General features: G+C 39.3%; 1 protein-coding gene across 1 annotated transcript in view; it reads right to left on the bottom strand.

Moving 5' to 3' along the window:
- The window catches only part of LOC124721169 (structural maintenance of chromosomes protein 4-like), a 249,531-nt gene that overhangs the window by 92,283 nt on the left and 140,908 nt on the right, over nucleotides 1-16,340 (bottom strand). Inside the window, exons 12-13 of the mRNA XM_047246005.1 lie at nucleotides 14,879-15,066; nucleotides 13,305-13,546 (exon numbers count right to left, since the gene is read on the bottom strand). Of these exons, the coding sequence (XP_047101961.1) occupies nucleotides 13,305-13,546; nucleotides 14,879-15,066 (430 nt within the window). The remainder of the gene's footprint in view (nucleotides 1-13,304; nucleotides 13,547-14,878; nucleotides 15,067-16,340) is intronic.

The raw sequence follows: 16,340 nt of genomic DNA, 5'->3' as shown, positions 1-16,340 counted from the left end.
TCCAAGGGCTGTGTATGGCCACTTATACCCAGACAAATGGTACATCTTCCTGTACGTTTTACGTATTTCCCATTAGCCCCAGAGATGTTTTGCTGTCGACGAATACGGCTTTCTGCAACTGGCGACAGCACTTCTCCGAAATGACTGAATATGATGTTCCAGAGTCGACAAGGGCTTGGGCTGGTCGGCCATCCATGAGGATATCGACGTAGTTGCCTATCATTTTTGTAGTGATTGACGGCAGAGGATTTTTCTCTTTGGTGGCCTCACCTCCAAGGTAGGTCGCACCCTTTAGTTTTCCAGGTTGCAGCGGCTAGATGATCAGCTGGAGCTTCTTAACAGCAATGAAGACCTAGATCGGCGTGTTGGGGAGCGTCCTCTCCAATGGCTAGCTTGTGGCGATGGTAACCTACGTCGTCCTGCACCCAAATCATCTAGTTCATCTTCGTCATCCCAGAGTTGGCGTCGGCTTAAGATTGGTCTGCGTCATGAACTATTTGCCGCCTTTATCGACAATAGCGCACCACGTGTCCCGGTCGTCTGCAATGGAAACGTACTGGTTGGTTATCCTGGGTCCCCCAGACATTAGTCTTCCTTGGTGCCCGAACAGTTGCCTCATGCAGCATTGCAGGAACTTAACTTCGCCTGGGTCTCGACTTTTTCACCGTTTTAAAAGGAAATGAAGCACAAGAGATTGGGTTCAATGTCTGTTCCACCTCCTCCCTTATGACCTCTTGAGACGTCTCGCCGTCCAGTCCAAATGCCTTCTTAACTTCCTCTCTCACTATCTGACGAAGAACACTTGTGAAATCAGTTGCTTCCTCCATCACAGACATCAATACAACGTTTGGAATCCGTTCAAACTTCTTGCGTGTAATTCTTTTGTGATGCATTGTCTCTATATACTGGCACCATTTTATGGAGTAGTCTGCTGTCGAAACCTCCTTCAGGAGTAGGGCTTGATACATGCACTCAACAATACCCTTCATGAGATGTGCAAGCTTACCTTCCTCCTCCATTCTAGGATCCACTATTTTACACAGCTCTAAGACATCTCGAATGTACGATGCTGCTGTTTCTTCTGGACGCTGTGCCCTGCACTTTAATTTCAGCCTTGCACTTCTGTCATCGTGTGTCGCCAAAATACTCGCGCATTTCCGCCTGAAATACTTGCCAGCTTGTGAACTACTACTCGTTCACATACCATTGCTTTGCAGTGCCCTCCAAATAGAAAAATACGTTAGCCAAACACATGGCGTCATCCTATTTGTTAAATCTGGCTATACAGTCATACCTTTAGCCACTTGGCCATCATTACCAGAGAACCTGGAAGGATGTCTCATGTGGTGGCACACAGTTGCTGTCATCGTGACATCCTCCTCTTCTGTCTCCGATAGATTGCGATCTGTTGAATATGGATCGAACTCTGGTTTCTCGCCACATAAACTGTGGCTCTGTTGTGGCCTGATGTCGTCCATCATGTGCAGTATCAAAAGTTCCAATACCGAGCATCTCCACCAGAATGATGTCACACAGAGGAAGGTGTAAGTAGATGAAAGACGAACACTAACTTCACTTCACGAAGGTTTATTCAGCACTTGCACATACAAGGGAGCGGAGCGAACTGCCTCTGGCTGCAACACATACCGTATATACAGGGTGGTCCATTGATTGTGACCGCGCCATATATCTCACAAAATAAGTGTCAAATGAAGGAACTACAAAGAATGAAACTTGTCTAGCTTAACGGGGGAAAACAGATGGTGTTATGGTTGACCCGCTAGATGGCACTGCCATAGGTCAAACGGATATCAACTGCGTTTTTTTAAATAGGAACCCCCATTTTTAATTACATATTCATGTAGTACGTAAAGAAATATAAATGTTTTAGTTGGACCACTTTGTTTCTTTGTGATAGATGGCGCTGTAATAGTCACAAACGTATAAGTCTGTGGTATCCTGTAACATTCCACCAGTGCAGACGTTATTTGCTTCGTGATACATTGCCTGTGTTAAAATGGGCCGTTTACCAACTGCGGAAAAGGCCGATATGGTGTTGATGTATCGTTACTGTGATCAAAATGCCCAATGGGCGTGTGCTACGTATGCTGCTCGGTATCCTGGATGACTTCATCCAAGTGTCCACACCGTTCGCCGGATAGTTACGTTATTTAAGGAAACAGGAAGTGTTCAGCCACATGTGAAACGTCAACCACGACCTGCAAAAAAATGATGATGCCCAAGTAGGTGCTTTAGCTACTGCCGCGGCAAATCCGCACATCAGTAACAGACAAATTGCACGAGAATCGGGAATCTCAAAAAACGTTGGTGTTGAGAATGCTACAACAACATCGATTGCACCCGTACCATATTTCTATGCACCAGGAATTGCGTGGCAACGACTTTGAACATAGTGTACAGTTCTGCCACTGGGCACAAGAAAAATTACGGGACGATGACAGAGTTTTTTTTGCACGCGTTCTATTTAGCGACAAAGCATCATTAACCAACAGCAGTAACGTAAAACGGCATAATATGCACTATTGGGCGATGGAAAATCCACGATGGCTGCGACAAGTGGAACATCAGCGACCTGGGCAGGTTAATGTATGGTACGGCATTATGAGAGGAAGGATAATTGGCCCCCCATTTTATCGACGGGAATCTAAATGGTGCCACGTATGCTGATTTCTTACGTAACTTTCTACCAATGTTACTACAAGATGTTTCACTGCATGACAGAATGGCAATGTACTTCCAACATGATGGATGTCCGGCACATAGCTCGCGTGCGGTTGAAGTGGTATTGAATAGCATATTTCTTGACAGGTGGATTAGTCATTGAAGCACCATACCATGGCCCACACATTCGCCAGATCTGAAGTCCCAGGATTTCTTTCTGTGGGGAAAGTTGAAGGATATTTGCTATCGTGATTCACTGACAACGCCCGACAACATGCGTCAGCGCATTGTCAATGCGTGTGAGAACATTACGGAAGGTGAACTACTCACTGCTGAGAGGAATGTCGTTACACGTATTGCCAAATGCATTGAGATTGACGGACATCATTCTGAGCATTTATTGCATTAATGTGGTATTTACAGGTAGTCACGCTGTAGCAGCATGCGTTCTCAGAAATGGTAAGTTCACAAAGGTACATGTATCACATTGGAACAACCAAAATAAAATTTTCAAATGTACCTATGTTCTGTATTTTAATTTAAAGAACCTACCGGTTACCAACTGTTTTCGTCTAACGTTGTGAGCCATATGTTTGTGACTATTCAGCGCAATCTACCACAAAGTGAAAAAAGTGGTCCAACTAAAACATTAATATTTCTTTACGTATTACACCAATACGTAATAAAAAATGGGGGTTCCTATTTTTAAAAAACGCATTTGATATCCATTTGGCCTATGGCAGCGTCATCTAGCGGGCCAACTGTAGCGCCATCTGGTTTCCCCCTTCAAGCTAGACAAGTTTCATGCTTTGTAGTTTTTTGTTTGACGCTTTTTTCCCCAAGATATTTGGCCCGGTCACGATCAATGGACCACCCCGTATACAGCTACAGAACATTCCAGTACAATGACTCTTGCCATTTATGGATACTTCTAGAATGTACTCGAACCGAATATAGAAATTAAAATTGTACCGTCCAGGTGAGTTTTGAACTCACGACCTACGACGCAACAGTTTAGTATCATATCCACTACACCACGATGATACTGAGCTTCTTCTGTGACAGTATTATCAGCAGGCAATGTGAATTTGGAACAGCTCACATAATATTGTAAGCTGCACTAACATTATGAACAATTATTCTTCAAGTTTTAACACTTTGTCTTATGTTTCAGTGGGTAGCATTATTCGAATCTAATTAGATATCATTGACTGTAGACATCTAGATGGCCTGATAGCCTTTGTTGTATTTACATTTTGGAAGACCTGTTGTTAGGTATTGCACTTTCATGTTAAAGTTTTTAGTAACTATGGTTGTCCAGCGATTCTGATAAAAGTTTCCAGAGTTTTCCAGGTTAACTTTTGTATTTTTCCAGAGTCACATTGTGCTTCTTCTGTAACAATTTGTCACAGATTTTATGACAATCTACAAATTTGTTGACAGGAACTTGATGGTGGCTACACTCCAAGTTAAAAAAATTGGTTCATTTTAACCATGAAATAAAACACACCAGGACCTGACAACAGAATTAAGTGTCTACCAGGTGTACCAGTATGAAATGAGCATTAAGACGCAAGTGTGTCGATAGGGAACATTTGTTGTTAACGAGCCTTAATTTTTTTTATTATTTATTTTTTATTTTATTTATTTATTTATTTATTTTTGTTTGGATGGTATGACATCTGTCTAAGATATGTAGTATACATCAAGTCATGGAACAAACAACATCGTATGTTTTCATCATGTTATGTCGAATTTTGTACCAGAAAGTGATGATTTGCGGAAAGCATTAATTTTTTGTTTGCATTTGAAAAAAAGTGCTGCAGAGTCGCATTGAATGCTTGTCGAGGCATATGGTGATCATGCTCTATTAGAAGCAACATGCAAAAGATGGTTTCGATGGATCAGAAATAATGATTTTGATGTAAGAAATGAAGAACTTTGAAGACCACCAAAAAAGTTCGAAGACGCCGAATTGCAAGCAATATTGGATGAAGATAATACTTTGAGTCAGAAGCAAATGACAGCAATGCTAAATGTTTCACAACAAACAATTTCTGACCGTTTGAAAGCTATGGGAAAGATCCAGAAGTGTGGAAAATGGGTGCCACATGAATTTAATGGAAGACAGATGGAAAACCGAAAAACCATTTGTCAAATTTTGCTTCAAAGACATGAAAGAAAATTAATTTTGTATCAAATTGTTACTGGCGATGAAAAATGGATTTATTTTAAGAATCCTAAACGGGGAAAATCATGGGTTAATTCGGGACAACCATCAACATCGACTGCAAAACCAAATCAATTAGGCAAGAAGACAATGCTCTGTGTTTGGTGGGATCAGAAAGGTCTGGCGTATCATGAGCTTCTAAAACCGGGTGAAACTGAATACTAATCGCTACAGACAACAAATGATCAATTTGAGCTATACATTGATCGAAAAAAGACCAGAATTGGCCAGAAGACATGGCAAAGTAATTTTTTTACACGACAATGCACGTGCACACAAAGCAGAACTGGTTCAGGATGCAATCAAAACACTTGGCTGGGAGCTGCTACCCCACCCGCCGTATTCACCTGACTTGGCCCCTTTCGACTACCATTTGCTTTCATCAATGGGACATGCATTGGCTGTGGAACACTTCGATTCCTACGAAGAAGTCGAAAATTGGGTGTCTGATTGGTTTGCTTCAAAAGACAAACATTCCTATTGGCGTGGTGTCCACAAATTGCCAGAAAGGTGGTCAAAATGTATAGAAAGAAATGGTCAGTACTTTGAATAAAATGTTTTTACTTTTCAATTCAAAATTAGTATTTCATTTTCACACAAAAAAAAGCATTTCCATTAAGAACAATCAGCCGTTGGAAGTACACATTGACATAAAAACAAAAAACCATTATCTACATCAACAAAGAACAACACTTTTTGCGAAGACATCTAAGAATAAGATTCAAATACAATTTGAACAAAAAGTTTTGGGAGGAATACTAATAGACTAGTTTGATAATGACACAGACATGGCCATTAAGTGAAGTCATAAGCAGGTATTTTTAGTGACAGAACTTATCCTTTAATCTGAGAAACTTTCTCAGTTTTATCCCCAAGTTTTGTTTCCTTACTTTGCAGCTGTCTTTGCTTTCTCTTATCTTTCCTCTTCATCTCATTTTCTTTTGAAGACTTCTCAGCTGCCCTTTTCTCTGCTCCTACTTCACTGTAGCTACCACACGTATTTCAGCAACTGTATTACCTGTTTTATGAAGCGTACAGATCCAGCACTCCCTGTGGACTTAACTGCATCATGAATAGTATGAATTGCTATCGGAGATTCCTGGGTCAGATTTTTGATCTGAAAGGAGGTGTTACAAGAGAAACACATGAATTTCAAGCAAAGCTAGACAACAGATCTCAAGTTTGCCTGCACCATATGCTCAGTTGCTGACTCGGCACGGCAGTTTACATTAACTTCTCTTGTATCTTTGTAAAAAGAATCATCATGTAAAGACAGGAATTTGGACAGTTGAATCAGCACATAAGGCTCAAGCTCTGATAAGGAAGAAGCTTGTACATAATGAAGCCACGTCTGAAAATTTGTCCAAACTGCAGATCTCAGAAGAGTAGACCAGTCACTCTGACCCTGAATATTTTTTGTTTGTTACTGTGCACGAGTCACTGCACATATACAGCCTGCTGCCACCAATGTAAATTCCTCATTGTGTGAGACCTATCAGAGGACATTCAAAGCTGTGAGACATTGTTGTTTAATTAGAAAGTAATATCTTTTGAAGGGTCAATGTGACCCTGGAGAACACGTTGTTTAACTATTCTGTCACTGAGTGTGTAGTTCATTTACGTGGAAATAGAACACGGAAATGATATTTTACTAATGGAAGATACTAGACAGGAAGCATTATCAGAACAACTCAATCGTGAAAGTGACGTACGTGACTCGTGATAAAAATTATTCTGGAGCTGAGGACAATGGCAAATCTGATCAGTCTGCCAAATCTTCAGACGGCGATGAAGAAATACAGTCATTCACAGTGAGAATGGTCATTGTTGGAACACAGCTCTCCCTACTCCCGCAACTGATAACATTTTAGTCCTTATTGCAACAGTGTGGACATGATCAACAAATTTATGAATAACTGAGAACAACACAACGTATTTGAGTAATATGTGCACTTCATTTGATGAATAGAATCTTAATGTAATTAAACTGCAAATAAAGGCTTTAGACCTAGATCACTTTCAAGTTTCTTCATTGAAAAGTTTCCATGGCAGTTTTTACCTAGTCTCAAATTTTAATACAATGATGATTGAATAGTTCATAAGAGGGGCGAAATACAATTAGAATATTTTATAATGAAAATGGACTCGCACATACTATTTTCAGCAAATTTCTCCAGCAAATACTTCTGGGCAACTGTTACCCTGGTATGCATTTAGCATGACAATTTCAGAGTGGTATAGTACAAGGGCGGACAACATTCCATTAGAACTACTGATGGCCTTGGGAGTGCCAGTCCTGACAAAAAACTACCATCTGGTGAGGAAGATGTATGAGACAGGCGAAATCCCCTCAGACTTCAAGAAGAATATAATAATGCCAATCCCAAAGGAAGCAAGTGTTGACAGATGTGAAAATCACCGAAGTATCAGTTTAATAAGTCACAGCTGCAAAATATTAATGCAAATTCTTTACAAACGAATGGAAAAACTGGTAGAAGCCAACCTCGGGGAAGATCAGTTTGGATTCCGGAGAAATATTGGAACATGTGAGGCAATACTGACTCTACGACTTACCTTAGGAGAAAGATTGAGGAAAGGGAAACCTATGTTTCTAGTATTTACAATTTGTACAGAAACCAGATGGCAGTTATAAGAGTCGAGGGGCATGAACGGGTAGCAGTGGTTGGGAAGGGAGTGAGACATTGTTGTAGCCTCTCCCCAATGTTATTCAATCTGTATATTGAGCAAGCAGTAAAGGAAACAAAAGAAAGATTCAGAGTAGGTATTAAAATTCATGGTGAAGAAATAAAAACTTTGAGGTTCGCCGATGACATTGTAACTCTGTCAGAGACAGCAAAGGACTTTGAAGAGCAGTTGAACGGAATGGACAGGGTCTTTAAAGGAGGATATAAGATGAACATCAACAAAAGCAAAATGAGGATAATGGAATGTAGTCGAATTAAGTCGGGTGATGCTGAGGGAATTAGATTAGGAAATGAGGCACTTAAAGTAGTTAAGGAGTTTTGCTATTTAGGGAGCAAAATAACTGATGGTCGAAGTAGAGAGGATATAAAATTTAGACTGGCAATGACAAGGAAAGCGTTTCTGAAGAGAAATTTGTTAGCATTAAGTATAGATTTAAGTGTCAGGAAATCATTTCTGAAAGTATGTGTATGGAGTGTAGCCATGTATGGAAGTGAAACATGGATGATAAATAGTTTGGACAAGAAGAGAATAGAAGCTTTCGAAATGTGGTGCTACAGAAGAATGCTGAAGATTAGAAGGGTAGATCACTTAACTAATCAGAGGTATTGAATAGAATTGGGGAGAAGAGGAGTTTGTGGCACAACTTGACAAGAAGAAGGGACCAGTTGGTAGGGCATGTTCTGAGGCATGAAGGGATAACAAATTTAGCATTGGAGGGCAGCGTGGAGGATAAAAATTGTCGAGGGAGACCAAGAGATGAATACATTACGCAGATTCAGAAGGATGTAGGTTGCAGTAAGTACTGGGAGATGAAGAAGCTTGCACAGGATAGAGTAGCATGGAGAGCTGAATCGAACCAGTCTCAGGACTGAAGACCACAACAACAACATACTACGAGAGTTAAATAAATATGTCAAGGCAGTTGTATCAGCCTCATCGTCAGTCTGATGAGGATTTAACAGCAAATAAGGAGTAAGACTAGTTAATCATTAACTGGTATTTCACGCCTGAAATAAACAGTAAATACCAAAGGTAAATCTCAGTACATGCAGAAGAAAAGTAAAAAGGTACAGAATTTGATCGGAAATGAAACTGCAAATGCCACTGGTGTAAAACAGCAAATTGAACTATCCACCAAAAGTAAGCTGTGTAAAATCTGTGCTGACTATAGCTGTGTAAAATCTGTGCTGACTATACACATTTGGTGACTGAACTGATAGGCAAGATGCAGGAATCAAATCATGGCGTACACACTCAAATTTTAAACCTGCCGCCTACTAGCTGAGCTATAAGAGATTTTACCTTCTCTATACAGTACTAAACAATAGCAAAACAGATTACCAGATGTCACATTTGTGTACCAGCAGAAGATGAGTGCATTTTCACTACAACTCCACTTTATTGAGGCTTTTTAGGGCCTACTTTTCAGGTCATGAAATGCATTAGCAGTAGCAAATATGAACCACCTGCAGCTGTATAATGGAATGACAACAATGAGAATCTGTGCCAGACTGGGACTCAAACCCAGATTTCCCACTTTACACAAGCTGTCCCTTTAACCCCTTCAGTTATCCATGCACAGCCCCTGGCCTGACTCAAACTTTCATATGTAATTGTCGATGTGTCGTACTTTTACTCATACATAATCCCATACAGGGGAGACTTTTTGAGTCACGGGCCCAGTATCAGATGGTAGTATGAGAGTGCAGTGCCCATGTAGTGAAGAAACATGATGTAATATTCCTTCGAACATGTATTACATCATACTTCATACTTCATAACACATGCACTGCAATTTTGCACTTTTTATGTGGTTTTGAGCATGGTCTTTCAAACAAAAATTGTTTAATACCGTTTACAGAAAATACCTTTTCGGTAAAAGAGAGCTAAAGTGCCAATTTTGGCTTGTTTTCAAAAAATAGTGAACTTGGCACTACTTGTACACAACTGAAAATCAGTAGGAGAAAGAAATTTTCTGTTTTAAGATCTTGTGTTATTAAGTTATTACATGCAAATTTTCAAGATTTATCACACACTTACTTCTGGAGATATAAAGAGCTAAAACTCATTATTTCAAGTGGTTGCTTTTTGGCTGAATTTGCTTCAAATTATCCATATGAAAATGCTCATGGCATTATTCCACTTAAGAGAGCACACAAAGTTGTTAAGAAAATACTGTCACATATGTCTCAAAGATGCTGAACACTCAAGGGTACACTGTTGAACGCCATGCTGCAGTGTCTAACAAATAACTACATCTCCGCAAGTACTAAATTGGCAATTGCGAAAACTTTACCTAAGCTTATTGGGACTACGAGCAAATGTTTGCGCAAAATTTCATCAAAATCCATGATGGTCAAGTGGGAACCTCTAGACCACTTGGCACAGATTGATGTATGCGCAAACTTACAATGCTCTACTATCTCAGGATCAAATTAAAAGGATTCGAATAGGCTGCCAACTCCCCTAAAAGGACATGTCTTATCACATTGTGTTAATAAAGAAAGCAATACTTAATATATCTGAACAGATGGGAGAAGCTAGTGTCACTTGAATCTTGTGCAGAAGTGCCACAAAAATAATGTGTCACTTGAGGTGACCACAAAAGTCAACATCAGTTGACACAATAAGCCAGAAGTGACCCTAGCTTCTCCCATGTGAAAGTGGACATCTAAAATCACGACAAAAATAAATAAATAAAAATAGAAACAGCTCAATACCTCTTCCATGCAACAAACAACTGTCAAATTGTCAATGCTGCTTGTTTCATGGGCAGCAATTTAATCTGTACCCCTAGGTTTCTAACTCACCACACACTGAGGAAATCTTAATTTTATCTTCCATTTTTCAATCATACTGAAGTACAAAATTTAAGAAAATCACTCCTGAGAGAGAGTGCTCTTAATACGTAAAGAACATCCAACATCACAGAACAAACTTCTGCTATATTAATAAGAAACCCACAAAATGTGTTATAAATGCTGAAATGAAAATAGAACAATAGCATACACCAGGACATGAACTTTATTCATTTAACTCCACCACTCCATGCCTCTAACCACAAAACCACCGGAAACACAAACTCGCAATAATATTGTCATCTTAGGATATACTGAAGGCTTATATCATCAAGCTGTCATTTTGTGACATTCAGTTATAACAAATCTTAACATGAGTGACACGTTTGTGATAAATTTGCCTTTAACTGGTATACTGTCACCATGTTAAATTACTAAATTTAAACGACAAAATATGATTAAATTCAATATGGTATTTCCAAAGTTGACGTTTGTTCCTCGCTATTGACTTTTATGGTCACATCTACATCTACACCTACATTTATACTCCGCAAGCCACCCAACGGTGTGTGGCAGAGGGCACTTTACGTGCCACTGTCATTACCTCCCTTTTCTGTTCCAGTCTCGTATGGTTCGCGGGAAGAACGACTGTCTGAAAGCCTCCGTGCACACTCGAATCTCTAATTTTATATTCGTGATCTCCTTGGGAGGTATAAGTATGGGGAAGCAATATATTCGATACCTCATCCAGAAACGCACCCTCTCGAAACCTGGCGAGCAAGCTACACCTCTTGCAGAGTCTGCCACTTGAGTTTGCTAAACATCTCCGTAACGCTATCACGGTTACCAAATAACCCTGTGACAAAACGCGCCATTCTTCTTTGGATCTTTATCTCCTCCGTCAACCCGATCTGGTACGGATCCCACACTGATGAGCAATACTCAAGTATAGGTCGAACAAGTGTTTTGTAGGCCACCTCCTTTGTTGATGGACTACATTTTCTAAGGACTCTCCCAATGAATCTCAACCTGGTACCCACCTTACCAACAATTAATTTTATATGATCATTCCACTTCAAATCGTTCCGCGCACATACTCCCAGATATTTTACAGAAGTAACTGCTACCAGCGTTTGTTCCGCTATCATATAATCATACAATAAAGGATCCTTATTTCTATGTATTCGCAATACATTACATTTGTCTATGTTAAGAGTCAGTTGCCACTCCCTGCACCAAGTGCCTATCCCCTGTAGATCTTCCTGCATTTCGCTACAATTTGCTAATGCTGCAATTTCTCTGTATACTACAGCATCATCCGCAAAAAGCCGAATGGAACTTCTGACACTATCTACTAGGTCATTTATATATATTTTGAAAAGCAATGGTCCCATAACACTCCCCTGTGGCACGCCAGAGGTTACTTTAACGTCTGTAGTCAAGTGACAAGACATTTTTACATCATATGCGAGTGCAGGCTCTCTCGGCGAATTTCATATATTAAGTCTTTACGGATTGTCAGCCGAGTAGCATCGTCGTCTCGTAGCAACGTTTCGATGGAATGCGTCTCCATCACCTTTGCCTGAAGATGATGGAGACGCATTCCATCGAAACGTTGCTACGAGACGACAATGCTACTTGGCTGACAACCCGTAAAGACTTCATATATATTTTTACATCACTTCTGCGTAAGTTTTGAGTGAATCTAGGTTCTCTCTTGAAGACCTATCTGAACTGCACCAAATACTCCACTGCCACCACAGCCAAATGATTAGCGTTGCTGCGTTCAGTGAGTGAGGATCCAGGTTCGAGTTCCAGTACCACCTCAGATTTTTCTGAGACAGAGAGGACTGTGTCCACTCAGTTTCGTCATTACAGTACAAGAGCTGCATGAATAAAGCAGCAGCATCATCAGGATTCATATACTGGCAATAAAGGCTGGATCGGAAGCATGATGATCACATGTCCCACAATTATAGACCACTCCCCACACTGCCTAAAAGGCCTATTTACATGATCCAACTTTGCCAAATTCCCTTTCATGACCGTTCACTAAAATACAACTTATCTGTGGAAGAAACAGAAAGCATACATTCTTTTTTTATTTTATTTCACTCATGCTTATGTGTTCTGCAAAGAATACTGATATCACTCTGTCTTCCTGTGTAATATATGGCTGGGAAAGATGCAACACTCCCACTATTTTTGCAATTGTCAGTGTCTTAATTTAATCCCTGATCATAGTATCTGTGAATCTGCTGGTAATTAAAATTTCCCTTGAACCTAGTATGTTTGACACACACATCAAACAAAACTACACATAGCCTGGGGAGGTGGGAGGGAAGGGATGTGGTGGGGAGGTTGTGGGGATGTGGAAACACACACTGAAAGTGGTGAGTGCAGCACTGCATTGAGCCAAGTGAAAGGCAAGCAAGTGAACTGAATCAGGTACTGTGCCTTTTCCAGCCTTTTTTATGCAAAATGTAAAAATGTCCTCCAGAACAGAAAATTCCCTGAGGTTTCCCAATTTTCCAGGGTGCTGGACACCCTGTAAGTTCTTTGATGTTACTAAACTTGCTGGATAACAAGGTAAAGTAATTGCCAGTTTTCTTCTGTAATTTCATATTACTGAAATCTGACATCAAATAATGAAAGTTAATTAAATTTGTAAGTGGTATGGTGTATTTCATTGCTTGGTAGGCTTGTGAGATGTAGCATGGTTGAGCTACGATTACTTCTGCTGGGACTGGAAGGTTTCAAGATGTCTACTGATAGTCCTTTCACTGTGGTATTCACATGTTTACATGCCACTATACTGCTCTGGAAGGAAAATGCAAATTCATTGTGCCATGTATCACTGGATAGAATTATTTCAGTTTATGTTCTACCTTAATAGCACTGCGTATTTTCTGTAGTTCCGTAGCCAGAATCCTCATTTCTGGCATAGCACGAGACATCATTCTGTCTAGTTCCTGCATATTCTCTGTAACTGTAGATAGTCTTTGCTGGCATTCCCTCATTTTTCTTTCAAGTTCTTCCACAGTGTCTTGTGTAACAGTGGTTGCACGCACAGCGACTTTTTGGCCTATTCGACCTTTCCGCACTCCACGACCTCCTCCAATCATTGCACCTGTTAAACCATAATAGCTGAGTTAACTTCACTCTTCTTCCTCTGAATATTTTGCAAGAAAAATCATTTTAAACAAGAAGCACTGAATAACAAAGTATTTATGGTTATAAACTAGATAAATCAAAATTGTAATATTTTTGGTCAAACTCCTTAAAGTATGCTGTTTTACCTGAGTAACAAATGCTATGGCCCTTCTTACATTCCCCCCCCTCCCCCCTTGTTCACCACTATATTTTTCACATGCAAATACTCACACATGAATTGAGAAGCCAATCTAACTTCATAAACCACACTTAAACATTGCAGTTGGGGACAGTGTTAACCACAATGTCAATGAAAATATGCATCAAGCACTATCTCACTTGGAGGCTGGTGGAAATATTCAGCTATCACATCAATGAATTGACCACCTCTCAATTAGCTGAAAAATTGAAATTGGGATGACTTAATGGACATCTGATTGTGTGTCCCCCATTAATATTTCGTATTCTGTTAAAGCAACCAAGGTAACTCAGTCTAAAGTCTCATATCTGCTTCCAAATGACCACTGATGTTACTTGGTACATTATCTGATTTGGTGAAATCTGTTCAATTACAATCTCTGGTGGAGTGCAAAGTCAGTTTCATCAATTCCTGTTTCCCTTACAAAGTCTCTCACTGGAGGCAAAGCTTTCATTTGCGAATAATATTCAGTAAACCGGAAGTCACCCCATAACTAGCTGCATGATCTAATTAACAGATCTGAGGAAACCAAGGACATGACTCAGTTAGTACAGAATAAAGATGGACAAAACAACATGTATCTATGAAAAATGTTTATTGATTACTTATATCAGCAGTAAATTTATTTCACAGTAACTAGTTTTAACCAAAGCGAAGTCTACATATCTATGTAGTTGTGTAAGCAACCTATCATGCCCATACAGGAACTAAAGATCAGTAATCATACTGTAAAGAGAAGGTCAACTGACGTAGCAAAATGATGTAGAAATTTTGATTATCAAAATAGTTGCTGAAATTTCTTGTGACAAATATCTTGCCAACATTGAACATACAATTTCATTAATTATTCACTTAAACAAGCATATTAGTCTACTGATTATCACAAATCTTTGCATTGCCAAGCAAAGAATACCCAATGGGATGAATGCATGAAAGCATGTCTTGTCATGACATTTGTCAATTTTTTTACGAATGTTTATTTGTATTAAATACTGATTGCCACACACACACACACACACACACACACACACACACACACACACACACAGGTGAGCTCAATTCTTAAAGAAATCAAAGCTGTATTTATTTCTAACATTTGATAATACACACCTGAGGCTTCAACAATGTTTCCCTGTAGTGTAACCACTCTAAAACGACGACTCCCTGAAAAAGAAATTCTTGATGCCTGCGCCACATTATCTGCAACAAGGGTATCACGAAGGGCAAAGTAAAAAGCCACCCGAATTCTTTCATCCTCTAATTTGACCAAATCCACAATGCGTGGAGCATTTTCAGGTCTGAAAACAAAAATATTAGTTATTATGCAATTACAAACTGAAGTAGTAGACATTGTAATTTTATGAAGATAAAAATGTTGCATTTAGATTGGGGCAAATTTCACAATTCATCCTATTACAACATATTGCATGACAAGTACCTTCAATCACAATATCAATACCCAAGCATTTATGAAAATTGCTTTTATCGGACTCATCAAAATATAAACTCAAATTTTCAGTGATTGTGAAGGAGCACATATGCCAAACTGTGAACAAAGAATAAATAAATTCTACCTCTCCACAAATGCTTCAATGCAGAGTACATATTGCAGGTCATTCCAAGAGCAGCACTAACTGTTTAGTAATTTAAGTCTTTTCACCATGAAAAGACCAGCACGAGTACACATTTTGGAAGGATGCAAATAATTAGCACGTGTGGCGGGATTTTTGAACAATGGTACTGATTCTCAATATGGAATAATGTCAAATTTGACATCTAAACGAATGGAGGCCTAGGGTTGAAACCCATGTGGTTAAATAAAAAATGAAGACATCTCAAATGACAGTAAAGAAACACACAGTTTTCAATTGAGAGTTGGCACAAAATGACCGCAACTTACTTGCTGGTTTTAAGCTTTTATGTAAATGCACTACACACCTTTCCCCCATGATGCACTATCATTTTCACAGCCCACTCATGTATTCCAGATTTTTTAATCCAGTATCTTTTACAGAATAACTGTACACCTAATAAGAAACTTCATTTCCTTCCTCTGCTGTCATGTAGATAATCAAATTTTGATCACCACCACACTGAATTTTTCCTGCCACATTTAAATACCATAATCTTTTACACTTTAACACTCTGGAAGTCCATATTACCACTTTCCTACAGGCACACACACTTATCACAAAAAACATTGGCAGCAAGTCAATTGCCAAGACACTTTATATCACTATGTTCTATACTTTCACAGCAAAATAAGACACCACTATACTCTTGTAATATGACTTAGTGAAGTTCCTGTTGTGATCAGGACCAGAGGCTGATTTGTCATGGAATAAATAATGTAGGTTTTCCACAGGATAAGAAGTTGAACGTTTCATACGTACCATACAAAAACACTGCAGCAAATTAAACTACAAACAGTTACAAGACTGTCTTTATACTATTGTGTCTGATATAGCAGGCAAAAAACCAAATTCTCTGCTTACAAGGGATAAATTCCTTACTTATCAGAGCAACCAAACAATTTAGCTTGAATCTCATTTGCTTATGGGCCCTAGTGGTT

This window comes from Schistocerca piceifrons, chromosome X (genome assembly GCF_021461385.2).
Source record: "Schistocerca piceifrons isolate TAMUIC-IGC-003096 chromosome X, iqSchPice1.1, whole genome shotgun sequence".
Taxonomy (NCBI): Eukaryota; Metazoa; Arthropoda; class Insecta; order Orthoptera; family Acrididae; genus Schistocerca; species Schistocerca piceifrons.
This window is presented reverse-complemented; position numbering and strand designations above follow the sequence as displayed.